General features: G+C 43.5%; 1 protein-coding gene across 1 annotated transcript in view; it reads left to right on the top strand.

The window, feature by feature from the left end:
• Window positions 1–26,548, top strand: part of PIGL (phosphatidylinositol glycan anchor biosynthesis class L) — a 114,519-nt gene that overhangs the window by 75,011 nt on the left and 12,960 nt on the right. The window contains exons 3-5 of the mRNA XM_066599521.1: window positions 258–348; window positions 8,324–8,391; window positions 25,468–25,499. Of these exons, the coding sequence (XP_066455618.1) occupies window positions 258–348; window positions 8,324–8,391; window positions 25,468–25,499 (191 nt within the window). The remainder of the gene's footprint in view (window positions 1–257; window positions 349–8,323; window positions 8,392–25,467; window positions 25,500–26,548) is intronic.

The following is a 26,548-nucleotide window of genomic DNA, read 5'->3' as shown; positions in this document are numbered from 1 at the left end:
AGAGAGTGGCCCCCGGGACACTGACGGCACCTCGCAATGTGCAAAAATGTGGTTTGGCGTGTGTTTTTGAATGTCGAGACCGAATTAATTGGATTTACATTGATTCCTATGGAAATATTTGCCTTGAGTTTCATTGGTTTCCAATTTAGCCGATTGCTTGTGGACGGATTACCAACGAAACTAGAGGTGTGACTGTCCTGTACCCTTTATTATCCTAATGTGACTAACTCATTTTTAATTTTTTTGGTATTTCCCAGTGACCTGCCGGATAGTCCTACCGTGATGTGGGATGAACGTCTCCTCTCTTCTCTGATATTAAACCACATTCAGGAGAAGAACATTGATCTGGTGAGTGGATGCTTCTCTCCAAACCATCCTTAAAATATATCTAACTTTTCTGGTGACTTTTCAGAATAAACTCTGTGTGTGGACATGAGGAATAACACCATTTTTGGTGTTTTTATGGCTTTTTTTCCCTGCATTTAGCACCGGTTTACTCTTTGATAGGCTGTATATCTAATTCTCAGTTCTCTCAGAATTGGTGGGACGAGCCTGCTGTCTCTATATCTTCTTTACACTGTGCACAGAGAACTGCAGATTATGCTTTCTAAGGCCACTCTCACACAGGCGCTTGAAAAAATGCTGCATTTCTTAACTGCGTTTTCAGCTGCGTTGACATGCGATTTTTCTTAACTGTGTCTTCAGCTGCAGTTTCAACACAGTTATGAACGCAGCCAAGCAAGCTGATAATGCCAGAACTGAAAAAACGCGGTAACCACAATCTACCACATTTTCAGCAGCGCTGAAAACACACCCCGTTCATTTCAATGGGCTTCTCAGACATGCGCTAAAACACAGCGTTTTTCAAGCGCTGTCTGTTCTATTTTCATGCGTTTTTGCGATTTTAAAACGCAATGCTTTGCCCATTGAAATGAATGTGGTGCTTTTTTTTAAGCGCTGCTGAAAATGCAGTAGAATGTGGTTACCATGTTTTTGACTGTGTTTGTTCGGTTCTGGCATTATCAGCTTGCTTGGCTGCATTTATAACTGTGCCGTAAATGCAGCTGGAAACGCAGTCAAACGCTGGCAAAAAAGCATGTCAACGCAGCTGAAAATGCAGTAAACATGGCGTTTTTTTACAAGCGCATGCGTGATAGTGACCTAACTCTCTGTAGCACACACAAACATAACAAGATAGAGGAAACTACAGAAGAACAGAGTAGCGTAAATGTTATTTTTGTTTCTAAAACGCAGTAAACAATCACAGGTAGTGTATGTTTTTTCTCTGGTTTCACTCCTCCTACTCCACTCTGCTGTCATAGACTTCAGTGAGCATGATGACTCACCCCCCGCCCACTCCCTACACTCCCTGTTCTGACAACTCCAGTAACAGAGATAACATAACTTGAAAACTGGGGCTCACACAAAATTCATGGAGCCCCATTTCAAAACTCTGAATGGGGCCTTCTAACCCACTGAATCTTTATCCCCCGAACCACAGGCCAATGGTAAAAATGTGACCACATACTCATACTATCATGCTGACACTGGCTGGAGTGCTCAGGCACCATCGGAATCCTCCCTCAGTCTCCTATATGCTGTAAAGAGACGTTCGGAAAAAGAGGAGTCCCATGGTGCCCTGAGTATGCCGTCCGGCATCAGAAGTACAGTTTGAGTATGTAATCACATTTGTACTGTTGGCCGGTGGTTTGGGGATAAAGGTTCCGTAAGGGTGGGAAGGGGGGCTTTTCGGCTCGAGCCCACCTGCCCTGCAGGACCCATAGCAGTTGCATGTCCTGCCTCTATTGGCAGCACACCACTGTTTGACAGCAAGCGGTGGGCAGCAAGTTAAGAGGAAGGGAGACATCTAGTGGCCAACTATTTAGAGGCTTTTTTCAGCACAAAAACATCGTTTTAGGTAAATAAAGTAAATAGCAGTTTTGCTAGTTATCACACTAGCTGTCCTATAGGCACAAGTTGTTTGAAAAGTTAGTGACATTTCCGAATGCTCTTCCCTACCCCAACCGTACCTTTTATTGTTATATTAACTTTATAAGCATCTACAGCATTTATTGTATTCTTAAAGGTTTTTTCAGAAATCTTATATGTAAAATTAGTATTATAACATAAGAAAGCGTGTGTTCTGCCCACAATTCACAGAATATCCTTGTGTGGCCTGTCGCTACACTTGGCAGACACCTGACGTTAACACCCTAACGTCACATTAAAATGGGAAAAACCCTCGTGAAAATGTCACTTTTTTTATTTTTGATCTTGAAATTGGAAAAACCCTCACGAAAATGTCACTTTTTAATTGTAGATCTTGAATTTACCGTATGTCTCATGGAAATACAGTTGGCACAGAACGTAGTCGCCTTAACTGCACTTTTAACCCCTTAGTGACAACTAATTTTAGCTGTAAGAACCAGTTAATTGTTTCCTCTTTTGTATACTTTTTCTTCAATGTAGCTGTATGACACCTTGTAGTTTGCGGGACGAATTCTAGTTCTTATATGACCAAAATACAAGAAAGACCACATTACTGTCATTGCTGGATAACTGGAATCTCATAATGCTGAGGATTATGTCCAATGTGTTTATTCAATCTTAAAGCCACACTGCACAATATGTTTCTACTCTTCTGGGGTCTTCATCAGGTGAATAGAGCCTGAATTTCAAAAGGCTCATCAAATGCCCACATCAGATAAAGTAAACGGTCCCTTAGACTATTCCGTAACGTTAACCTGCCCTAACCGTAGACTCAGTGCTAACACATCAACAGGATGGAGAGACTTAACATTCTTACAACTTTTTGTGTTCAAAACAAAGTTATTAGTGCCCGCCTTTCTCTAAAGTAGTGAAGATTATCCACAAGTGTAATTTAATTCCATTAATACCCAAATCCAGACCTGCAGAGTTTAAAGTGACCTTCCAGCCGCCAAGATTTATTCACTGGATAGGTGGTAAATGTTAGATTTGCAGTGGTTAGATCAATGAGTCTCACTTCAACTTCACCATATTGAATGTTTCCATCCTTCCTACAGAAATTGAGTGGTGTGGCAGCGGGCATGCTTTTTACCTCTGTTCCATTCAACCCCAGTTGTGGGATCTGGGTTCTTAGTAGTCAAAACTTCCCACTAGTAAGTGACTGTACAGTGGCATACAGTGTGTGTATGTGTATATATATACACATACACACGCACACTATATATCTCAGCTGTTACCTGTTATTTTGGTTAGCTATTTCTTTCTATATGAATCTCTCAACCTCTTCTTTCTCTAATGGTCATGGGGAGGGTGCATCTGTGCTGATGGAGAAGATGACTAGAAACTAGAGACTGGGGGAGGGCAAAAAGAGAAACGGGGGGGGGGGGGGGGGGGCAGACAGTGTAGATAACAACCTAGGATCAAGTAATGGGAATGGGGGTCAAGCAGGGGGTGGGGTTAGTACAGGTAGAATTGGCAGAACAGATAATAGTAGCATAATCAATATAAAGAACAACAAGCACTGTATTAATTGTATGGCAACAAATGCAAGAAGTCTGATCAGTAAAGTGGGGGAGCTTGAAGCAATATATATATATTCACTTCTTTATTTATTGTGGGAAGAGCTACAGAGTGCATGAAAAAAAAAGTGTCCCTTTAAGGACTATTATGCAATAATAAGTAGCACCGAATCTCCCTTGCAGGAGATAGTATCAATGTGTTCTGTACACCTCCTCTCCCTGTCCATACAGCCCGCATGAAAAACAAAATTTTCCAGTTTATGTAGACCCTGAGCCCTCTAGTGGTAGTAGTGAGGTAGGTCAAAAATCAAGAACAGAGTATCAATCTTGTATTTTGATGTCATCACTCAGTAAGTTTTTATTCACTTTCCCCTATTTATTCATTTATTTATAGTATGTAGCTTACTGTGTAAGTAGGTATCATTCTTATTACTTATTGGTCACATAGAAAAAAAAAATCTAAATGCAACAAATTGTCCATCCCTAGTGAGTTTGCATTTGCAAATTAGGAATCCTGGAGTGCCCCTACCTGACTTTGGGTGCACGTATTGTGAAAATTTGGAAAAATGCACAATTTCTGTTGGCTTTTGTGCCCCCATTAACCCCTTCAGTGGCAGGTTTCCTACCACCCTGTCAGACCCACCAGGGCAGGTTTTTTAAAATGGTCTAATCATTGAATTTCAACCAATTTTGCAGTTGCGTCTCAAGAGCCATAACTTTTTCATTTTTCCATTGACATGGCCATATGAGGGCTTGTTTTTTGCGGGACAAGTTGTGATTTTTTAAACAGGGGGGAGGAAAAAAAGAAATGGAGAAAGAAGAAAAAAAGGGGCCATGTCATTAAGGGGTTAAATAATGTATTAACTTCCTTCTCTGGGTCATTACGACGCATGGATACCACATGTGTGATTTTATTTTTGATTTTTTACAAAGTAAAGGGAGACAAGTGTTTTTATAATTTTTTTAAATAATTTTTTTACTTTTTTTTTTTTTTTTACTTTTGTTTTTTTTTTTGTCCCTTTAGGGGACTTCCACAGGGACCCATCAGGACCCCCTGATCACATTCCGGGGGTCCGATGGTGACAGCCCTTTACATGCTGCAGTGACAGCCCTTTACATGCTGCAGTCACATAGACTGCAGCATGTAAAGGGTTAACACAACAGAGATCGGAGGTTTTCTCTGATCTCTGCTGTAAGAGCTGGTACCTAGCTGTTCTCTGACAGCCAAGCACCAGCTCTCTCTGCCACAGAGACCCTCGGCTTGCTTCTGACAAGCCGATGGTCTCTATGGCAACCTGTAAACAAAGCAGGAGACTTAGAAGCAGGAGATTGCCGGCATATCGGCAATATCTTCTGCTGGTTTTTCAAAGCCCTTGCTTTGTTCTCTCTGGGTCTGTGCAGGCAGAGCACAATGTTACAGCTTGTGGCATTGTGCTCTGCAGCTCCCATAGTGATACATAGCCCGGAAAATTTCCGGGCTATATCACTATCGGCAGTGGAGCTCGTCCCGGAAATTTCCGGGCGTGCCACTCAAGGGGTTATAGGATGCATGAATAATAATAACTATGGCCCAGCAGAATTTTTTAACTCACCAATGCAGACATTAACAACAGAATTACGACTCTCTAGGCATCTCAAACAAACACAGCTATGTATCATCTAAATGTATTAATGCTTTATTCCGTAAAACACAATGAATTTAAAATAAATAACTAGCCACAAAAATAGCAATAAATTATCCACCGCTGAGTACTCATGGCAGGAGTCGATCTACTATCATTTCCTTTATCCTTTCGAACACCATTGTTTTCATAAGAAATGCATATCTATTATAATCCTCCCCAAATATCTCATTATAGGCTTGTTCCTTGCACTTAAAGGGGATGTCCAGTTGAAAGCTATTGATGGCCTATCCTTTGGATAGGCCATTAATAGTAAATAGTCTAGGATCTTTCCCCTCAGACCTCCACTGATCAACTCTTCTCTGGGTCGATGTACTCGTTTACTGAGCTGATTTCTGCAGGAAGCAAACGGCTCCTGGATTGGTATTGCAGGCCTGAATCCCATTGAAGTAAATGACCTGTAATCTATATATATATAAAGATGAAAGCCCTCACTGACTGACTGATTCGCCACTAATTCTCTAACTTCCCAGTGTTGTATAAATGTAAAATTTGGCAGGAGCATTCTTTAGATCCTAAATAGGAAAAGTAAAGGGGGTCACAACTTGATTATTCATTGCTAAGTGCAAAAGTATTGACACCTCTATGTAATATAACTTCCTAGTGTCATACAAAAATGAAATTTGGCACGAGCATTCTTTAGGTCCTAAATAGGAAAAGTAAACAGGTCACAACTCGATTATTCAATGCTAATTGCAAAAGCAAATGCACCCCTATGTAATGTAACTTCCCGATGTCGTACTAGCTTGAAATTTGGCACAAGCATTCCTTAGCTCCTAAGTGAGGAGAGTGGGAGGGGTGTCACATTCTGCAGGGGGACATCGGTACATGCAGCCTGAGGAGAATCTCATGCTCCTCTATGTGTATATATATTTTATTCCTCGGTTTCTCTAAAGTAACCTTGACTTCATAAAATTTTCCGTGTGAACATAGCGTAGACACCTGTATCAAATTAACTCGGGCGAGGCCGAGTATATCAGCTAGTGCAATATAAGTCTGACTACTGCAGTGAGAACAGAGCTGTCTGCTTCCTACTGAAATCAACTAGGTGCACAAGCACAGCAGCCTAGAGAACTGCTGATTGGCAGAGTTTGCTGGCAACAGACCTCTACCAATCCACTATTGATGACCTACCCATAGTTTATAACTAAACAACCCCTTTAAATATTTGACTCGTGCACTTGGCATTCCAATTATTATGTGAATAAGCTACTCCTGTTAATTTTTTTGTATTAAATGCAGATTTTGCCGGGAACACGGGCAGCTCAGAGGTTTTTTTTTACATAAATTAAAATCCAACCCTCATACAGCATACTAAGAAAATCATTAAAAAACAGCTATTCTCACCATGTAATGTTTTAACATATATCGCCAGGATATGCCATTGGTTGGGATCCGACCTCTGGGGACCCTGAGGACAAAGGCATTGAATTAATGGGTTGCAGCACTGAAATAGCCCCATTGTTTTGCTAAATCTGCGTTGCGGTATTTGCCATCACCATCCCTTCTGTGTTGGGCAAACCTCTATCTGCATCATTTCCACATAAAAAAAAACATGTCCAAATCCGTACTATTGGTTTAGATTTTGATGTGGATTTTGGAATGGATCCTCTGCTGATTTCACCCTTTCAGTAGAAGGGGTGAAGTTTGCTGTGCATCCACACTAAAATCTACATCAATGATGCAAATTTTGACTTGAAAATTATGTAGATTTTGGTGTAGATTTTTCACTTCATGTAAACCTACCCTAAGGGCAGTTGTACCGGACTCGATATGAGCTGGATGATGAGCGTCAATCATAGAGATCAGCGTTCGTTTAACTAGCCTTCATACAAGTTGCTTTAGAAATTATGGTGGAAGAACAGTCATACATACAATCATTCGCCCCCTGTATGTCATGTTTCGCAGGCCTCCCTCACACAGGCGTTTGCAGAAATGCAGTGTTTTTCAACGCTGCTTTTACTGCAGATTCCACTCGGTTTCAGCAGCGCTGGCATGCGTTATGCCAGCGTTTTGGTTGCGTTTTCAGCACAGCTGTAAGTGCAGCCAGGGCTGCTGATAAAAGAAAAAAATCAATACTCACCTAGCTGGTGAAGTCGCTGTCCCTGGCGCCGCTGTCGGAACCTTGTGAAGCCGTCCAATTGCTCTGATTGGCTTAGCGCCGCTGAGTGGCAGCTGGCAGAGCCAATCAGAGCCAGCAATGGATGTGTCCAATCACAGCTATTCAATGAATGAATGGCTGTGATTGAACGCATACAGTGCTGGGTGTGATTAGCTGAGTGGGCTGTCAATCAGCGGCGCTCAGCCAATCGGAGCAATCTCTCGTTGGAGGCAGGGATTTCAAATCCCCGGCACCAGAGAAAAAGTTCCCCTGCTGGCTGACGAGTCCCGAGAGCGCCGCCGGGGACAGCGACATCTGGCAATGTAGCTAGGGCGTTTAGCGCTGCCAAAAGCGCGGTACCAAATTGTGCCGCATTTTCGGCAGCGCTGAAACCGTTGCATATTCATTTCAATGGGCAACACAGGGCTGAAAATGGCCAAAAATAGGACATGCAACGCTGTAAAAGTGCATCGTTGAAGACTCTGCATTCTCAGCCTTGTGTGAGCAGGTCCATTGAAATGAATAGGAACCTCGTACAGCGTTTAGCGCTGCGCTGAAAAAGCAGCGCTAAACGCTGTACAAAAAAAACCCTGCGTGAAGGAGGCCTCAGCAGTATAATCCCCATTTACACGGGAATATGTGTTGCTGACAATGATGGCAAAATGTGATCAGCCAAAGAACGGGCGATTGCTCCATTCTTGGCTGACCTTTACATGGCCTGATCATCGGATAATGAACATTTGTGCCAGATTATCTGTGCATGTAAAAGGGCCTTTAGGCTCTTTGCACATCTAGTAGATGTAGTGCATGGTTGAGAGCAGCGCTGTGTCAGGCAAAACTCAGAAAAGCCGCAGCGATCTGTAATGTCGTCAAACCCACCATTGATTGTGATAAACTATAAAAACCAATTAATTGCCACGGCCCTGGCATATCAGTTTTGAGGACTACAGGACCCGTTTAGTTTGTCTGTGTAGCTAATCTCCTGACTTGGATCTTCTTCCCTTCAGTTATTGATTTGTTTGATGTATTTTCAGGTGATCACATTTGATGAGGGAGGAGTCAGTGGACATTCCAACCATATCGCCTTGTACCACGCAGTAAGGTAGTGTGCCCTCTCTTATCACACGTTTTATTACCAAGTTTATTGCCAACCTCTATCTTCTTATACAGCTTTGTATGCCACAAACAACCCAGTTTATAATTCCGTCATGCTTTTTATCAGTTCTACCTATGTAACTACCAAGTGTTGGAGCTACAGTGAGCTGACTCAGTGATTGTTGTCTCGCAGCAGTCGGATCCTGAGGTCAAATATTGTGCTATTTTGTGGTGCTGCAAAATAAAAAAATTATAAAAATGGTTGTCGAATCTGAATGAAGGAGGAACGATAGAGCGTTCCTTTATCTGTCGCCTTTCTTTAGCATTCATTCACACATTAAAAATACGGGGGGACGAAGTCTGTTACAAAATGGACAATCCAGGAGAGGCGACAAGTCATCTTTAAGACCTCATTCACAGACACAAAATCCTCATTGGAAAAATTTGACGCAAATTTGCCCCATAATCTAAGGCTCAGCTATGGATTTCATTTTAAATGCCACGGATTCAGATGGCAAATCTTTGAGTGGTCACCCTACATGCGGAAGTTACATCAAGAATTGAAATAGCAATTCTTTTTTTCTACACTGCAAATTTAAAAATCCAGCATGTGGAAAAATTTGCGGCAGATGAACTACAACGTGGATTCCCATTGAATTTAATGGGGTGCTAAAGGGATGCGGATTCCAGACACAATCCATATCAGAATCCACATACAGAAAATTCTGTATGATCCCAAGGTTGCTTACACATCTGTAAAGTACTGTCAAATAATACCTGCCGCACCTGGTCCTCACCTGTATTATATCCTGACATTATGAATTTCTTTTCTCCAGGTAGTAGTAGAAGTCCAGTCTCAATCTCTTATTTTCCCAATATACCTCATCACGTCCCTTGCTTCTCTCCTCTTTCTTCCTTCTTTCACAGTTTTCTTTCCTTCATCTCCCTCTATATTAGATGAGCATAATTATTAGAGATGAGCGAGTATACTCGCTAAGGCACATTACTTGAGCGAGTAGTGCCTTAGCCAAGTATCTCCCCGCTCGTCTCTAAAGATTCGTGGACTGGCGGAGGCCAGGGAGCGGCGGGGGAGAGCGGGGAGGAACGGAGAGGAGATCTCTCTCTCCCTCTCTCCTCCCCCCGCTCCCCGCCGCAACTCACCTGTCACCTGCGCCGGCCCCCGAATCTTTAGAGACGAGCGGGGAGATACTCGGCTAAGGCACTACTCGCTCAAGTAATGTGCCTTAGCGAGTATACTCGCTCATCTCAAATAATTATGTTATTTAGTTCTCATGTATGCTGTGCTGCCCCTCTACACTATCCTACTAAATGTAATTGGACTCCTAGGTAAGCATCAAAAGTAGTATTTATTTCCATATGTTAATACTTAATGGGGCTCCTTTGGCTCTAATGACATCCGATACTCTCCGTGACATACCTAACATCTGATAGACTTTAGCTGGTATTTCCCTCCATTCATCCTGCAAACTTCTCGCAATTTCTCTCAAAGATGATTGACGCTTTTCATATATCCTGACCTGACTTTCCAGTTTATCCCAAAGATGTTCAGTAGGGTTCAGGTCAGGACTTTGTTCAGGCCAGGCCAATCATGTAACAATCATATCCTCAAACCAATGTAAAAGAGTGAAGGATTTGTTATAAGCCATGTTTTCTTGTTGAAAGTATGGCTGACCATTCTCAGAGTATGTACTGATGAAGTTCAAGAAAAAACTGGGAATAAAGCGCCACCCTTAGATCCACATGTACATATGCACAAAAAAATCTCAGTTTTTATTTGATAAAAACAGCTTAGAATCTGAGATTTTTTTTCATGACTAAAGATTTGTGTATGTGCATGTACACCTAAGGGTTGCACCTTATTCCCAGTTTTTTCTTGACCTTCATCACTACATTTATTATACGTCAACCCATGGGTTGTACGGATACTGGGTTGGCTGCACCCAATTTCCCATACACATACCTCTTTTACTACCTCACCACCAGGATACGTAATTAGGATGAATGAGTACCTTTCCACCACTGTACTTTCCATATCCGCTACTATTCCCAGAGTATTACCACATTGTCAGCAGCACATTATTGTCTAGTATGTCAAGTACACCTCCGTGTTCATGGTTCCTGTCACTACAACCAACAGTTGTCGCCCCTACAACCATAACGGAACCTCCGCTGTACTTAAAGGGATATTCTGGATATACAAAGTTGCTGCCAAATGAATGATACTCAAAAGTTATTCAAGTTTGCAATGTGCTTCTGTTTTGGATTTTGTGTCTGTAGCTCTAAAGGCCATTACCATCTCCAGAGGTTGCCTTGGAGATGACCAGTAGGCATTCCATCGTGACAGGCTTGCCTAGTAGGAACAACCTTTTTGTTCAGCTCTCGGTACTGGATGGCTGACCAATACCAGGGCAGCAGTTAGTGAGGACGCAAGGAAGGAAGGACAGAGTGGGGAATTGTGTGAAATGTAGTTTCAAGCTGCATATGGGCAGGGATGCGGCGGTCGTCTTGGAAAATAATGATGCAGCTAAATATCAGAAATGAAGGGCAGGATAAGAAGGTAATGGCTGCTCGATTTATACCCATAACCAGCTGGGCATAAACATGGAGCAAACACCTCTCATAGCTGCGATTTTTGAAAATTCACTTCACAACCGGAATACCCCTTTAACTGTTGGCATAACAGCCATTCCTAGGCATCCTCCGCACCCAGGTACCCCATAGAACGTTGTTCAACTGTCCAATGACAACGCTCCTTACACCATTGTAGATGGCGCGATGCATTACACTTTATGATGTACGGTGTGTGCAGTGGTATATCCCATGTATCCAATAGCGTGCAGTCCCCTTCATAAACTATGGCTGACACCTCCAAGGCTCTGCATGTTATGTAGTATGATTTGGACACAGGAAATGCTAATAAGATATGATCTATTCTGCTGATAGGAGGGGTCCAAATACTTTTGGCAGGATGTACATTGTGGACATATTAGTTGGGCATTGTTTTGGGTAATCCTTTCGGTGAAGAGGAAAAATATTTTGCTGGAGGAAAGATCAACTCCCTCCATCTACTACGTTATCCATGTAGTAGATGGAGGGAGATCTCTGCAATCCGTGGGGTTCGTATGTTTTTAGGCTGCACAGGACCTCTTTTGAGCCCCGGGTTTTATCCCTGTGTGTACTTAGATTTAGGGCCTTCACATCAGATGTCTTCTGCCTGTCGATCAACACTTATTCAGTGGTTTTATATGGGCAGATGATCGCCGGTATAGAGACATGTAATTGCTACTTCGATCACTCCTTCCTATGTGGATAGTATTCGTCGGCAGCTCATCTCCCTGTTTATGGGGGGTGATGCGCAGTCAATAAATGTTCATAGGCACGCATGAAAGATCCAGTCAGCTGACGAAAGAGCATTCGCTTCTTTGTCGGCTAAATGGTGGCATATTCATACGGCCCAATCGGACAAATGAATTACGAACATTCATGTCTGGTTATCATCCCGTGTAAATGGGCCTTTAGCTATCTGCATGCGTCTTCCTGCTTGGTACAGAGCCTTGCCTGCTGATCTCTCTACCCTGGCCGCCATTGTTGGCGTGTCATATGGACACATCAGGAAGATAGTTGTAAGAGCAGCATCACACCCTCACACAGGAGCAATGAAACAAACTGTCCTGGATGATGATCCTTCATTCATCCTATTAATCCTTTCCAATGCGCTGTCGGACATCTTTCTGCATTCTGATTGAAGCTTGTACAGCTCCAATGTCAGAAGACATCCGACAGGGTATTCTTACCGTCTATTGCCAGCCACTCTGCTGTCGGAGGCACGCACACACACTGGCTTTAGCGAGCTGATGGCACCGTTGTATAACAGCAAAAAGAGAAAGCCTTTCAGGAAACCCTCAATACAAAATTGTATTGGAAAGGGTTAATGTGCATTTCCAAAGAAAGTGGGATGAGAAGTCAGTATACAAGTGCGGGTTTCATATCATAGGCTATCACTCATGGACGAGCGTGATTGTTTTCCAAGTATGGGGTCTTTGCGGTGGATCCGTAGGTGACTATAGAGACCTATTCTGGATCCGCAGGTTCTTTCGCAGTGGGGACATTGGTTTCCAAGTGGAAGACGGTCCCGACAAGGGTTGGCTTGACGTGCTTTCCTCTTGATATGTCTCTCCTTGTCACCCTCCATTCATGCCTCTTCGAAATTCACAGTGCTGTTGGTAACGGCTGACCCCCAAATTGAGCGCTTGAGGGCCAGGTCTTCCGAGTTCTCAATGTCTATGCCACAGTTTTAATCTCTTTTGCTGTACACCAACATTCCGTGTTCCGTTCTTGAGTTCTCGAAAAAAAAAAAAGAGTGCACTCGCAGAGCTCAGACGGTGTTGTATTTCGGCGTCGATGTTAGCTTTTGTGGAGAGTTGGCTGCCAAGGTAGCGGAAATTATTCTGAGCCAAACATGAACAAAAGCGGAATACACCTGCACTTACTGGTATGTTGGCGTCCCATCCTACTTTCTTTGGACTTGTGTAATATTGACACGTGACTGCTGCCGCCAAACACAGACTGTTGAGGTCACATGGATCGATTGGGTATCACTGGAGGCCAGGGGAGACCGACGGGGATCAGGAAAGACTCCGGACTGAGCCAGCAGAAGCTGGTCAAGGTGAGTTAGGGGTCATTCACATGTAGTGGAAATGGTGCGGATTGGCCACTACGGAATTTCCTGTGGAGTTGCTGTGAAAAGTCTGGAAGGATTTCCTGCAGCATTTCTGCCCCGTACAAACCCACCCTAACATGAGCAGTAGGACTGTAACAGGGATCTTGCTGAACATTTACCATAAATTTTACGCCTCTGGTAAGATTTATGTACTGCAGATTCTAAAATAATGTCCAGTCTTATAAGGCTGCATTCACACAGGGCGGAATCTTGCGGTTTTTGCCGCGGCGAAAAACTGCCAGATTTCTGCCGGGAATGCGCAGCTTCAAAACCTACGGAACTTAGCCGCGGGTTTTGGAGCGGCATGGCCGCATGCTTTTCCATTGCGGTCGACGCTGCCACAGAGAGGAGTGCGGCCGCAATGGAAAAAAAATTAAATGGACATGCTGCGGCCGGGGAAAACGCGCCACAGCGCCGGCTTTGCCACGACAGATTAGCCACCCCGTGTGGACGAGATTTTTGACAAATCTCGTCCAGATGCCTGGATAATCAGGGGACTAGCGGCTGCAGGCGAACTTGCCGCAGCGAAATCCTGCACAGAATTTCCACGGCAAATCCGCCCTGTGTGAATTCAACCTAAGGGTACGCTCACGCATTCTGGTGTTGCAGCATTTCTTTTTGCAAATATTGCAAAATTGCATTAAAAACGCAATTTTTTTCTTTAAATCACTACGTTTTCTAGGTTTTGTTTTCTTTCACAATTAATGCAGTCCATAAAGCGCACGTTAGGACACAGCCTTGTTATGAAGCCGGTTTCGCTGTGTTTGTTGCTCCTGTTGTTCTCCAGTGACATGATGGCGGTTCAGTCTCTCATTCCTTTTTAGAATAGGCTTCTCTCGGTTTGCCCCTGACGTGTGCTTTTTGCTTTCAGCCAGCACAGTTTCTCCAGACTTGAGGTAATGGCCTTCCTCGGCGTCCATCTAATGTTTCTTTCATGCTGTTCTATAGGCTTTTCAATTGTGTCTATAAAATGCTCCTCGCTCCCCCACATTTGTGAATGCGGCTCCACCGGTTTCCACGGCGACTGTTATGTAAGAAGCCATTCATTAACCCGTCGGCAGATGGGTATCACGGATACTGTGGATACCAGGCTTTTCACTGAGCGGCCAGGGCTGTGATTTACTCCTACCAGAACTGGCGACGTTTTTAGTCAGAGCTTTCTTTTTTCCTCTCCAGCTATAATATTGTATACAGTCCACGAAGGTCATTATAGCTTTTAACCCCTTAGTCACTGTGGAAGATTGCTGCAACATGACTTGCTTCCAATAAAAATAAAATAAATCTTGTTATTTGTATAGCGCCAACTTATTCCGCAGCGCTTTCGAGTAATTTGTTTATTACCCCCTACCAAGCTGGGTACTCATTTCACAAACCTTGGAAGGATGGAAGGCTGAGTCAACCTTGAGCCGGCTACCTGAACCTTGCGGGGATTGAACTCGCAACCTTCTGGTCGTAAGTGAGAGCTTAGGACTGCATTTCTGATGTCTTAGCACTCTATACCACAAAAGGCTCTACATGGTTATCCTCCATGCTATGAAACTATGCCTCATAAGGATTCATCAACACAAGCATATTTGCGCCGCATATTACGCAGTGAACAGAACCTATTTATTTCAATGGGTTTGTTCATACGAGCATATTTATTCATGCAATCGCATGAAAAGATGCGTGGCTTGGCCTACTACACACTATAGAAGCCCAGTAAATTCAATAGGTGTGCGTAAATATGCGCATACGTTATACGCAGTGTATTTGCGCAAGCCAAAACATGGCAGAGTGGCCATAAGCGATTTTTCGGACGCGTCACTACGATACATATTTGCCTGACTGAAATGCACTAACGCCTGTGTGAACCGGCCCTAAAAGTTCATTGAATTAGAGCAAACTTCCTGGGGTCTCAGTTATCACTATTATTATTATTTTATCTATTTCCCAAACTGCCCGCCGCGGAATCCCCCCCTGCCAGCGGCATGAAGACATTACTTATCATTCCGGATCCTCTGCATGGCCATGGGGGTCGTCTGTCTTTTCCTTCATGGATGTAGGCAGGTGCCAGCAAGTTGGCCAGTCACCACCTCCCCGCACATGCGCAGTAGAGAGGTTTTTTTTTTTAAACCTCATGCTTTCCCGTGGGATCTGCGGCACGCCTGCAGTGACAGCTTCGAGTGTGCCGCAGATCGGACGGCTTCCATTGACTTCAAAATAGAGCATGCTGCGATTTGTTTCCTGGACCATGCTTTAATTAAGCTGCGGGCGCCCATGATTGTCTATGGGCGTCTTGTACTGCGGATCATCCAGGCAGATGCCGCGATTCAAACCCGCCCGTAGACATGAGCCCATAGTGGTACCATTTAACGCACTTTATAGTATACTGAAAAACATGGGGTGAGATGGAAAACAAATGCCATTGTACTATTTTGTGTGGGAGGTGGGCCTTGTTGTTACAGCATACACAGTGCAGCAAAAATTGTCAACTTTATTCTATGGCTCAGTACGATTACAAAGGCACCAAATTTATATAATTTTTTTTAAACACTTTTAAAAAATAAAATGCCTCTTTTTTTTTAATTGCTTTTTGTTCCTGTTGCCATTTTATGACTACCATAAATGTTTTAATTTTCCATCGATGGGGTTGTGTATGGGCTCGTTTTTTGAGGGATGACCTGTAGATTCTGTTAGTACCATTTTGGGATACATTTAACTTTTTGATTACGTTTTATTTAATTTTATCTTTTGAGATGACGTGGCCAAAAATGCACGATTCTGGCAATGCATATTTTTTTATGATAGCATTCAACCTGCTGGATAGATTACAAATTATTTTAATATATTAGACTTTTACAGATATGGCAATACCAAATATGTTTTTTTTAGTTGGGGAAGTGAGGTTTTTAAAATGTTTAATAGTCTTTATTTCTTATAATTAAAAAAAACTTGATTTCACTTATTTTTACTTTTTTTTGTCCCCTAAGGGGACTTGAGCTAGCACTTATACTATATACTGCAGTACTTCACAAGGCTCCAGGCTACCATGACACCCAAATGGCACCCTGCGATATCATTGGGGGGAAGGGAGAGCTAATTTGGGATAAAGAGGCAGCTCCTTTCCCTTTTTTGGACCATTTAAATACCACTTTAAATGCTGCTTTCAAAATTGACAGCCACGTCTGAAGGGTTAACAGCTGTGATCAGAGTTCTCTCCCGATCCCAGCTGTTTCAGACAGGTGTCCATTGTACATGTATAGAGGATGTTGCCAAGAAGTTAAAGGGGTTATGTGAGGAGGGAAATGCCCGATCCAGTTTAGGTGCAGTGGTGCCAGCACCTCCGCTTCCGGCCTCTTGTCAACATTCTAAAAGCAAACAAGCTACAACTCTTGGAATCTGAATTTCTTGGTAATTGTCTGGTTTTCCTAAAGTAGAGAATGAGATCCATCATCTTGTGTAGTTTTGTGAGCCACTTTCATGATAGGTGGAGCGGCACAAAATAAAAATGGCCAAAAGTTCAAGTGACCAAAGTTTATGGATATCGTTGCTGCCAGTGATATGACTTTGACTCTAGTATAAAGTTGTAGCAATGATATTATTCCCCGCGGTACTGGTGTACCTTGACGCCACCGAAAGCTAGGGGCAGACCTGGGTTTGCAAGAGTTAACGCCCCATGTCGAGCCCCTAGCTTCCAATTAGCTGCTTCTCTGTGTGTTCCATGGCCCACGCTCTGCACTGGCCACACTAATGGAGTGCAGTGCTTCGGCGTCGGTGGAGGGTCAGGTAATTCACCACCTCGGCACTGCAAACAGTGTGTGCCGCTCTTTACTGAGTTCCTTCGCTGCTGGCAGTGTGCACAACGGTGCTGTGGCTCACACAGTTCCCTGCCACTGTGGTCCGCTCCTCTGCTCCTGTCTCTCTGCACCCCGCAGCTGTGGCTCACAGTTTTCCCTGGCGCTGTGTTCCGCTGATCAGCTGCTGTCGCTGTGCAGGCCACTGATGTGCCTCCGAGAGGCTGCCGCGGCAGCAGGAGCAGAGGCAGCGCCGGTGAAAGTACGAGAGAGCCGCTGCCAGCGGTGGCTGCAGGACACCTGCCGGGAGACATGTCAGGAGAGCCCCAGCTGATAGCTGCAGCGTCTGCAGCAGAGGCAGTGCCAGCGGAAGGACAACAGAGCTGCCATCGGTGGCTGCAGAACACCTGGCGTGAGACACGGCAGCAGAGCCCCAGCTCGTAGCTGCAGTGTCTGCATGAATTTTGCATACCCTGGAGGGTTAGGGTGTATTCCCTGTGAGGCTTACATATAATGTAAGCCTAACACGAAAACAAACCTTAACCCTCCGGCCCAGGCAAAAATCCATGCCGACGCTGCTGCTAGGACCTTTCCTAAATGCTGTAATCGGCAGCTAGGTGTGTGACAGGGGCATTCCTCCTGTCAAACCCCTAGCTTCCGGTGGCATCAAGGTACACCAGTACCATTCCCCGTTCTGTGCCTTGGGAGGAGCATTGATCATCGGATTGGGCGATAAAATTAGGCTGATTTTTGCTAAATTGGATTGGATCATCCCAATCAGATTTTTAGCAAAAATCTATAAAATATCGGTTCTCTGTTTTGAGCAGCCAGGACAAGTGTGTTGGCTTAGCACTGCTGCCCTGCAGTGCTTGAGTTCTAGGTTTGAATCTGACTTTCACGGGGATTTGAACCTGGAACCCCACTATGCTAATCACTGGGCGCCGGCCGCCACCACCATCACCTCCACTGTTGTTCAAGGAGACCAAATTATAGAACCCGATTTTTACTCCTACTGATTTTAATGGAAGTTGGAATTGGGAGTTCGGATACACAATTATTTTTTAAAATCGGATTGGTCTCTTCCGACTCAATTATTTCAATAATTCTTGTTCAATACTAATTGGGAACCATATTTGACTCTTGGGCTTCTATATGAAGATGGGTCCAAGTCCAATCCCACATCTGCAGGCGCATTGGATCAAAAGGGCAAAATGTCTGTTTCACCAATTTTGGCTTCACCTGGGGACAGTAATGCTTCTCTTTTTATATCTGCAAAGCTCCATACAATTCAACCCCTGGGTTAGGCCAAATTGGATCAGCAAGGCCTTGAGAAAGTATTAATACATGAGCTACTCCAAAGCATGCATGGAAGGGCATCTTACGGAGGTTGTTCACTAATGCTGACAACAGGCAATGGTTTATTGGACAGTCCAACTAAAATCTTCAACAGTCTGCATTTTCCTTATATCAAGGCAAGCCAGTGAGAACAGGATGCAGAAGAGCCGTCTATAGTCACTAGCATCTGGTGTTGAATAGGTTTTGCCGAAGTTAGCAGATGCAGATAGAGTTCTTTTTCTTTCCCTTCTGTGTTCGTTCTAGAAAGCCTACCGGGAGAAAGTCCCCATAGATCTGTACACAATGTAGTCTACTGTACTCTCTGAGTGTGCCAACCCATAACTTCACCTTGCTACTTCTATTTTCCAGGTCTCCTCCAACCCTGCCTTCCTTTAAGTAACAGGCACTTCAGCATCTTTAACATTAGAAAACTTTTCAACAAGTGAACACTTGCATGTATAATACAGTAGCATTTCCCTCTTACACATATATGTAGCTCACCAGCGGTTGCTAGCTGCAGGTATTGTGCATTATATAATGGTTATATCTGTCACTACTGTTATAACCATTGGATAAATTCCTGCTGCATTGTTCACTTCACTTCATAGTTGTTGTTGGGGCAGTTGTTAGGCAATTGGTCCCTGAACCGTTGCATCGGATCAGCTGATGGCATCACTCAGCTTACTTTGTTCGAGAGGAGTTGCTAACCTCCCTTTAAATATAGGGTGTGTGTAGCACTATATAGAGTTGATAACTGATTATGGTATTTATCTACCAGTCCAGTGGTTCAGCTGTGCCTGACAAATGGTCCAACAAAACTCTAGAAGTGAACGATGCATACCTTTGATCATAACAGATATAACTAATAGTGAATAATAATACCTGCAGCTGGAGAGCTACATGTATGGAAGCCTAAGAATGTGGCTTACGATGCACTGGTTGAGGCACATCATCATAGAGTATTAACATCCAAAAGTACACTATGTTGACAAAATTATTGGGACACCCATGAATCTTGTGCTGCCAGGCAAAGGAGATTTGCAAATCAGATGTGTGAACATTAGGTATAAGGAGAGTATCACACAGGCATATACCAGTGCAGAATGTAACGAGATTTGGCGCATTTCCAATGGGGTATGGTGGTGGGATGTCACCTGAGTAACCAATCATTACAGGACATTACAAAGCTTTTGGACCTTCCAAAGTCAACTGCTGGCAATGTTATTCGGAATGGGAAAACATCTGCTCTGTGTGCAGTGCAGCCACGGTCGGGGAAACCTCATAAACTGACAAAATGTGGACAACGAAGCCTTGTATGAGCTGTGAAGGCATCGCGCACATTGTCTACCGAAACATTCACTCTGGAGGTTCACGGGTCACTGGCACCAGAATCATCCATAAAGAATTGCATGCGAACGGTTACCATGAATGAGCGGCTGCACACAAGCCCAATATCACAGCAGTAAATGCACAGACACGCCTGCGATGGTGCATTGAACGCCATTCTTGGACTGTGAATGAGTGGAAAGAAAGCGCTGTCGACAGCTAAATCAAAATACATCATCTTCCAATAAGATGGCGGCACCTGGGTCTGGCAGTTGCCTGGAGAGCCATTTCTACGCAACTGCATTGTTCCAACAGTGAAGTTTGGAGGAGGTTCTGTTATGGTGTGGGGGTGTTTCTCTGGGAAGAACGAGGGCCATTGCTAATCGTGAAGTCCACCCTCAATGCTAATGGTTACAGAGGCATTCCAGACAATGCGGCATTACCTACTTTAGTACAGCTTCATGTCTCTACCAATATAACTGAGCACCATGTCTTGCAGCACGCAGTGTTGAGGATTGGTTTGAGGAGCTGAACATCTGCAAACTTCATTGGTTAGCCCAAAGTCTGGATTTTAATCCCATCAAACATCTTAGGGACGAGCTAGAATGCCATATCCATGCATGCCCAACATGCCCATCGTCCCTCGCATCAATATCTGAAGTTCTCCTTAAGAAATGGAGGCAAATGCCTCCACACGTGTATCGGTATTTGATGGAAAGCATTCCTAAGAGGGCAACTGCAGTCACTGAGGCTAAAGGCAACCTAACATACTATTGAAAAATATGAAAAAATCAAATTTCATCACCAACTATGTGTATCCCAATACTTTTGTCAACATAGTGTAAATTGATAGCCAAAATAATATCAAAGACACCCGTAAGGGATATACCCCTGTGACGGCATATGGACATCAAGTCAGCTGATGTTCTTGAGATGACCCCCTTTAAAGATCTACTGATTAAATCCTTAATTTATAACTAGGAAACCCTCAACGTATTCCCTTCTAGTTTCACAGTCTACTGGCCACCTTTCTAATAAGGCTGAAAAAAAGACATTGATGGATGTGGGAGAGTCTAGGGTTTCAGGGGCAGCGTAAAAATAGCAACACTTTCCATATTGTACTGGTGCATCTAGAATTGGATTTCTTGGGCATCTCAGGATACAAAAAATTCTCATCATGGACACCCTCATTCAATTCCACATGAGTAGGTATAGTATTTTGAAAGAGACTGATCGGCCATCAAATATGGCTGCCTACAATGTTTATGGTGTGACATCAGTCCACACCAAGAGTGTGCACTACATTGGTGCCCTACTACTAAACTATGATGTAAAGGCACTGATATAAACTATTTTGTGATCAGATGTAATACAGGAACAACTTTAGTAAACAACCTATTAACTTTAGTAGATGAAGAAAGGGCTAGCTTCTAAGAACCTTGTCCATGGGGAGCAGAATAAAGGCATCCGTAACAGGAGAGAGGACTAACAGAGACCATTATCACCTGATTTGATTGCACACAGACAGTTTCCATGATGCTTTTAGGTTTCATGACATCACTATGAATAATCAGTAGAAATTACATTTTAGGCGACAACCTCCTCCTGGTCCTGTGCAACCTAATATGCCCTCAGTTGAGCTTCAAAGAAGTGGAGCCTTTCCTCCAGTTGGCTTGGGTCCCATAGTCAGATATTAAGACTTTCAGAAAACTTTGCCTTACTGGAATCACAAGCCACATTTGAGTTTGATTTCAAAGGAAAATGAGTATTCAATGCATTAATGTGATCATTTATCCAATTTACAGTTCCATAGGCTGTATCTTGAAGAAGAACACTTTGTCCTCACTTTTCCACAGTATCTTCTTTCAGTAGCCTCTGAAAATGGATTTTTGGAGTTTAATAAGGTAAAACAGGACTGCTAACCGGATCAATGGATGTGGATCCACAACGCCACAGCCTGGTTTGGCTTTGTGACGACTTTTGAGGTGACACGTGAGGCACCCTGGTCTTCGGATTTTATTCCTATTAGTTGGGATGTGGGCCTCCCTGTTGGTTCCCGAGGCAGTTATTCAGGAACTAGTCCCAGTACTGTGACAGCTGACACTACTTAAAGCAACCTTCTGGTTTTGGGGCAAAATTCTGTCCTAGCCATTGTGGAGTCTTATACCATCTAGCTATGACTTTATAATGGCTTTCCTGAAGCAAGATACAAGGAGAGAGACCGAAGGAGGTCTGCAGGATCAGTTTTATGTCTGATGTAGTGAGGGTTATCTTAAGTTCTTTTTCCCACGATGATAGGAACGCTGGTTTGTAGGCGGCTGTGGGGGCGATGAACCTGTTGCGAATACTGGATATGGAGCTATTGTTTGGGTGACTTTTAAAAGTCTTCTCAAAGGGGGTCTCCGGCCTCATTGATTTGGAGGTTTTCTGGAACTCACCAAATGTTTGTGTTATTTGAGCTTTTTGCAAAAAGGAGAGAGGGAGCTGCGGAGCCAGCGCCTCCAGTATGTCCGCTGGTTTTCTGTGCATTTGTGTTTGTAGGTCGCCTAAATTAAATAGTGCAAATCTCTTCCATAGATTTCTGGAGACGCAATCCGACGGCCGGTTTAGGTACCTATTGAGGGTGCATATTGGCGTTATGGGGGAGGGGTCTGGGGCCAAGGAGCGTCTATACTTGTCCCAGACCTCGCATGGACCCCTTAGGAGCGGATTGAAATTTTTGGATCTATATTTATTTTTGGTTGGGTACCAGAGTTCCTTCAGGAAGGAGTCTCCTACACCTCCTTTGGCCAATGTACGCTAACAACTATCTCTGTGTATGGTCTATGGAAATTTGAATGTCTCAATTAATGCAAAACCTTAATAAAAATTTGATTTAAAAAAATTCTGTCCTAGGACCAGGCAGTCAGGTGTATTATCTGCTGTTCTTGCCTACTGATGTCCTTGCGATTAACTTGTTTGAGGTCCTGTTTTTAGTCATTCAAGATGGTCGCTGCAATTTTCTAGCAACATAATGCACACTGTGCACTGCTTTCTGATTGGCCAGCACTGTTCACATGAGCAACTTTGGCCAACAAATTAAGTACAGTAATTCAGGCCATAGGTCAGGGCAGGTAGAAGACAAAAGTGTAGTCAATGTCACGAAACTTGAAAGCATCTGAAGCAGACCAGAAGGACCTTAATACCTAAATGGTTGTAAATGTTTTACGAACTGATTATTTTAATTGGCAAGGACTTCAGGATAAACTACATTTTTAGTGTACCAGCTTCCATCTGAGCATACCCCTTGAACTGTTCGCTGTCCACGTCTTGGTCTTCCACGTTTTGGGGACATGGCAACAGTCAAACTGGTAAGCACTTGATTAGAATATTGCTTAGCAACACTTGACTCTCCCTAGTGGCGCTGTTGACTGAAGCACAACCGTGCCATTAGACTTGACATAGGAACTTCGACCTTGCCTGACAGGTCACTCAATTTAGCAAACTCAAATTTTAGGATTTTACGGTGGTGGTGAGCATGTAACAAATCTGATGATAACAAAATCATTCACCAAAGGTCATGCAAAGGAGTCAAAGTGTGGTGCAAGAAAAAGCCTGTAGGCTTATAAAATTATGTTTACTGCTAAATATTTAAAGGGCCACTTCAGTAATTCACTATGTAGCTATCCCCATAGTATATTTAAATGCAAAATATATGAGAAAAAATCTCAGTGCTCCGTTAGAAATAAACAGATTCCCTATTCAGGGTCCTACTTGTTGTGGGGTGCCTGATCCTATGGCACCCCTACAATCTCAGAAGGCGTGTAATAAAGGTAAGGAGATGATCCTTGGTCAAATTCTTTAATGGCGACGCGTTTCGACCTGGTTCCTAAGCCTTTTTCAAGCATATACCTTTCCAGGTGGAATGGAAAGAGTCCTTAGAATAGACGTTATCCTGATAGACCTGGCTGGCGCCGTCTGCATTGGCAGGGACCAGACGGTGCCAGCCAGGTCTATCAGGATAACGTCTATTCTAAGGACTCTTTCCATTGCACCTCGAAAGGTATATGCTTGAAAAATGCTTGGGAACCAGGCCGAAACGCGTCGCCATTAAAAAATTTGACCAAGGATCATCTCCTTACCTTTATTATACGCCTTCTGGGATTGTAGGGGTGCCATAGGATCAGGCACCCCACAACTAGTAAGACCCTGAATAGGGAATCTGTTTATTTCTAACTGAGCGCTGAGATTTTTTCTCATATATTTTGCATTTATTTCCTCTAACATATATATGTCTGGAGTCCACCTCATGCTGCTCTCCCTATTGGATGTCACTTATGGACCATTGGAATATGTAATACCCAGTACCCCTGGGTTTTAAAACTTATCCGGATTGGACGACTGACCGGACCTACCTATAGTGGGCCGGCTGAATTGGGGTGAATCCATTGATTTATTCCCATTATAATTTCATACACCCACTACAGTACACCACTGGAGCGCCGCTTCTGACTGCTGTTTTTCATAGTATATTTAAGTGAGTTAGTGTTACTTTGATTAGTTATTCCTTCCTATCTGAGACTCCTGGCCTCTATTTCCTTAGATCGTTATCAGCTCAGATCTACTTGGGGGTTATGTATTCAGTTACTAATTACTTTTTCAGTTTGCATTACGCTGTTACATGGCTCTACCACAGAAACCGCTTAGAGTGGGACAGTTACTGATGATAATCACACATCTCCTGTCACACAGTCATAATAGAGGAGAACACAGCTCATCCAACTGACGGTATACTTATGGTCTGTAGCTTTTTAATTGACTATAGAAGTTAATGATAATTAAACTTTACCCTGTAGGCAGAAATAGTAATAGCCTTTCGCTAATACTATGCAGTTGCATCATGGGATAGATGTCAAAGTGAAACCGAAAACTCACCATTAAGATGGTGCCTGATAAGCATCAGACAGGTGGCTGCACTGAAGTGGCTAACAATACACAGAGGAGACCTCCAGATGGGCCAGGTATAGAAAAATGTGTTTTTGCCGGAGTGGTCGTTTAACATAACTTAGACATGGAGAGGAACAAAACAGAAGTCAAAATATAAGTTTTGTACACCTTCTGAAATTATGATGCAGGTGGAGGACCAAAATTAGACTGTACTATCCCCAACAGAAAACCACAGCACTAATATTTCTAATGAAAATAATTGGATTTTATTTATTCAATATGTCATTCATTCCACATATGTTGAATGAATCACGTTGCATAAATAAGTAAAATCTTAATTATTAAGCACATATTTTCTGTCGAGGAACAAAACCTGCCATATCCAATAAACAAACACAATATATGCAATTAAAGGGGCCGTCTGAGTTGTTTAAAACCTCAGATAAGCGAGGAAATGCGAGAAAGAAATAGCAAAAGCTTTACTTGCCCATTAAAACTCAAGTTGCTTCAATGCCACCACTCCGGCCAACCTGGGTATATAGAAATGTCACCGCTGCAGCCATATACACAAAGCCTGAGGGGAGGTCCAGCACACAGTTCTCCAAATGAAACCCTGCAGGCTGATAAACTTACTTACAGCTAAAATCATAGAAGATAGGGCTCCATTACGGTGGCAGTGCTACAAAGGAATCAGAAGAAAGGAGGGCAGTGAGCCGAAGACTCCTAGATGCCAACCCCATATACTGTAATGGCTGCCTACATTTGTTACCACTTAGGCACTTTCTGCCCTCACATGACCAGGCAATGATCCTTATCACAAAATAAAAAAACCTATATTAAACACCACTGTGATTATTCAGTATTTGTGAAAAACATCACGAGTACACCTTGCAAACATATTTTACAATGTCCATATATTGGTCTATTGCATTATCCCATTATCATATATGTCAATGTGTATTTCTCCTTTTTTTCATAGATCCCTCCACAGCTCTGGAGAGTTACGTGAAGGTATGAGTTATTTGCTTTTATCTATGCAATCTGTGAGTATGTGTGTTAGGGAGCATTCAGACGACCGTATATCGGCCGCATATTCATGCCTGCTGATATACGGCGTCTCTCTCTGCAGAGGGAGGAGGCTGGAAGAGTCGGGAGCAGTGCTCTGAGCTCCAGCCCCCTCTCTGCCTCCTCTCCGCCCCTCTGCACTATTTTCAATGAGGAGAGGCAGAATGGGGGCGGGGCTAATTCCCAGAACTTAGCCCTGTCCCGCCTCCACTTATTGCAAATTGTGCAGAGGGGCGGAGAGGGGGTGGAGAGGAGGCGGGAGCTCAGCGCGCTGCTCCCGGCTCTTCCAGCCTCCTCCCCCTGCAGAGAGAGACGCCGTATATCGGCCCTCGTGAATACCTGGCCGATATACGGTCGTCTGAATGCGCCCTTAGGCTGTATTATGGTTGCAATACCTGGACCTCCCGGAGTTCTACTGAACCAGACCCAGATCACCATAAGGTTCTACAGTTATCCAAGTTCAGTGCAGTAGAGCACAGAGCAGGTAATTTGGCCAGAATATGGAGGCTGAATAGCAGCGGTGTGACAGCCGTTTGAAACCTGCCTAACAGGAGCGTTGAGCTAGGTTGTCAAATATGCCTGTGTACAACACTATACAAGCTCACCAATTATCCTAATATTAATTAAGGGTACAGGGGTTGTAAAGCAAGGGGCTCTTTGACCTACAGCTGTTCATTAGTGTTGGGAAACCGAACTAGTAGAATCCTGTTTCAGGTCGAACTTTGCTAAAAGTTCAGTGAGAACCTGAACCTCATTTGACCAAATTAGAAGTTCATTAAAAAAACAGTGGTGGTGGTTCAGTGAAGTTTTGAATAGTCCATGCAGATGTTGTCTTTGGTAAGATTTGAACCTAGTACCCCAGCGCTACAAGGCAACAGTGCTAACCACTGAGCCGCCATGCATAGGAGGAGAACAAGAAGAAGAAACACAAAACATACAAACTCCATGCAGATGTTGGTCAGAATTGAACTTAGGACTCCAGCGCTGTAAGGCAA

Source organism: Eleutherodactylus coqui, chromosome 4 (assembly GCF_035609145.1).
Source record: "Eleutherodactylus coqui strain aEleCoq1 chromosome 4, aEleCoq1.hap1, whole genome shotgun sequence".
NCBI lineage: Eukaryota > Metazoa > Chordata > Amphibia > Anura > Eleutherodactylidae > Eleutherodactylus > Eleutherodactylus coqui.
The sequence above is the reverse complement of the archived record's forward strand: the minus strand, read 5'-3'. Positions and strand labels throughout refer to the sequence as shown.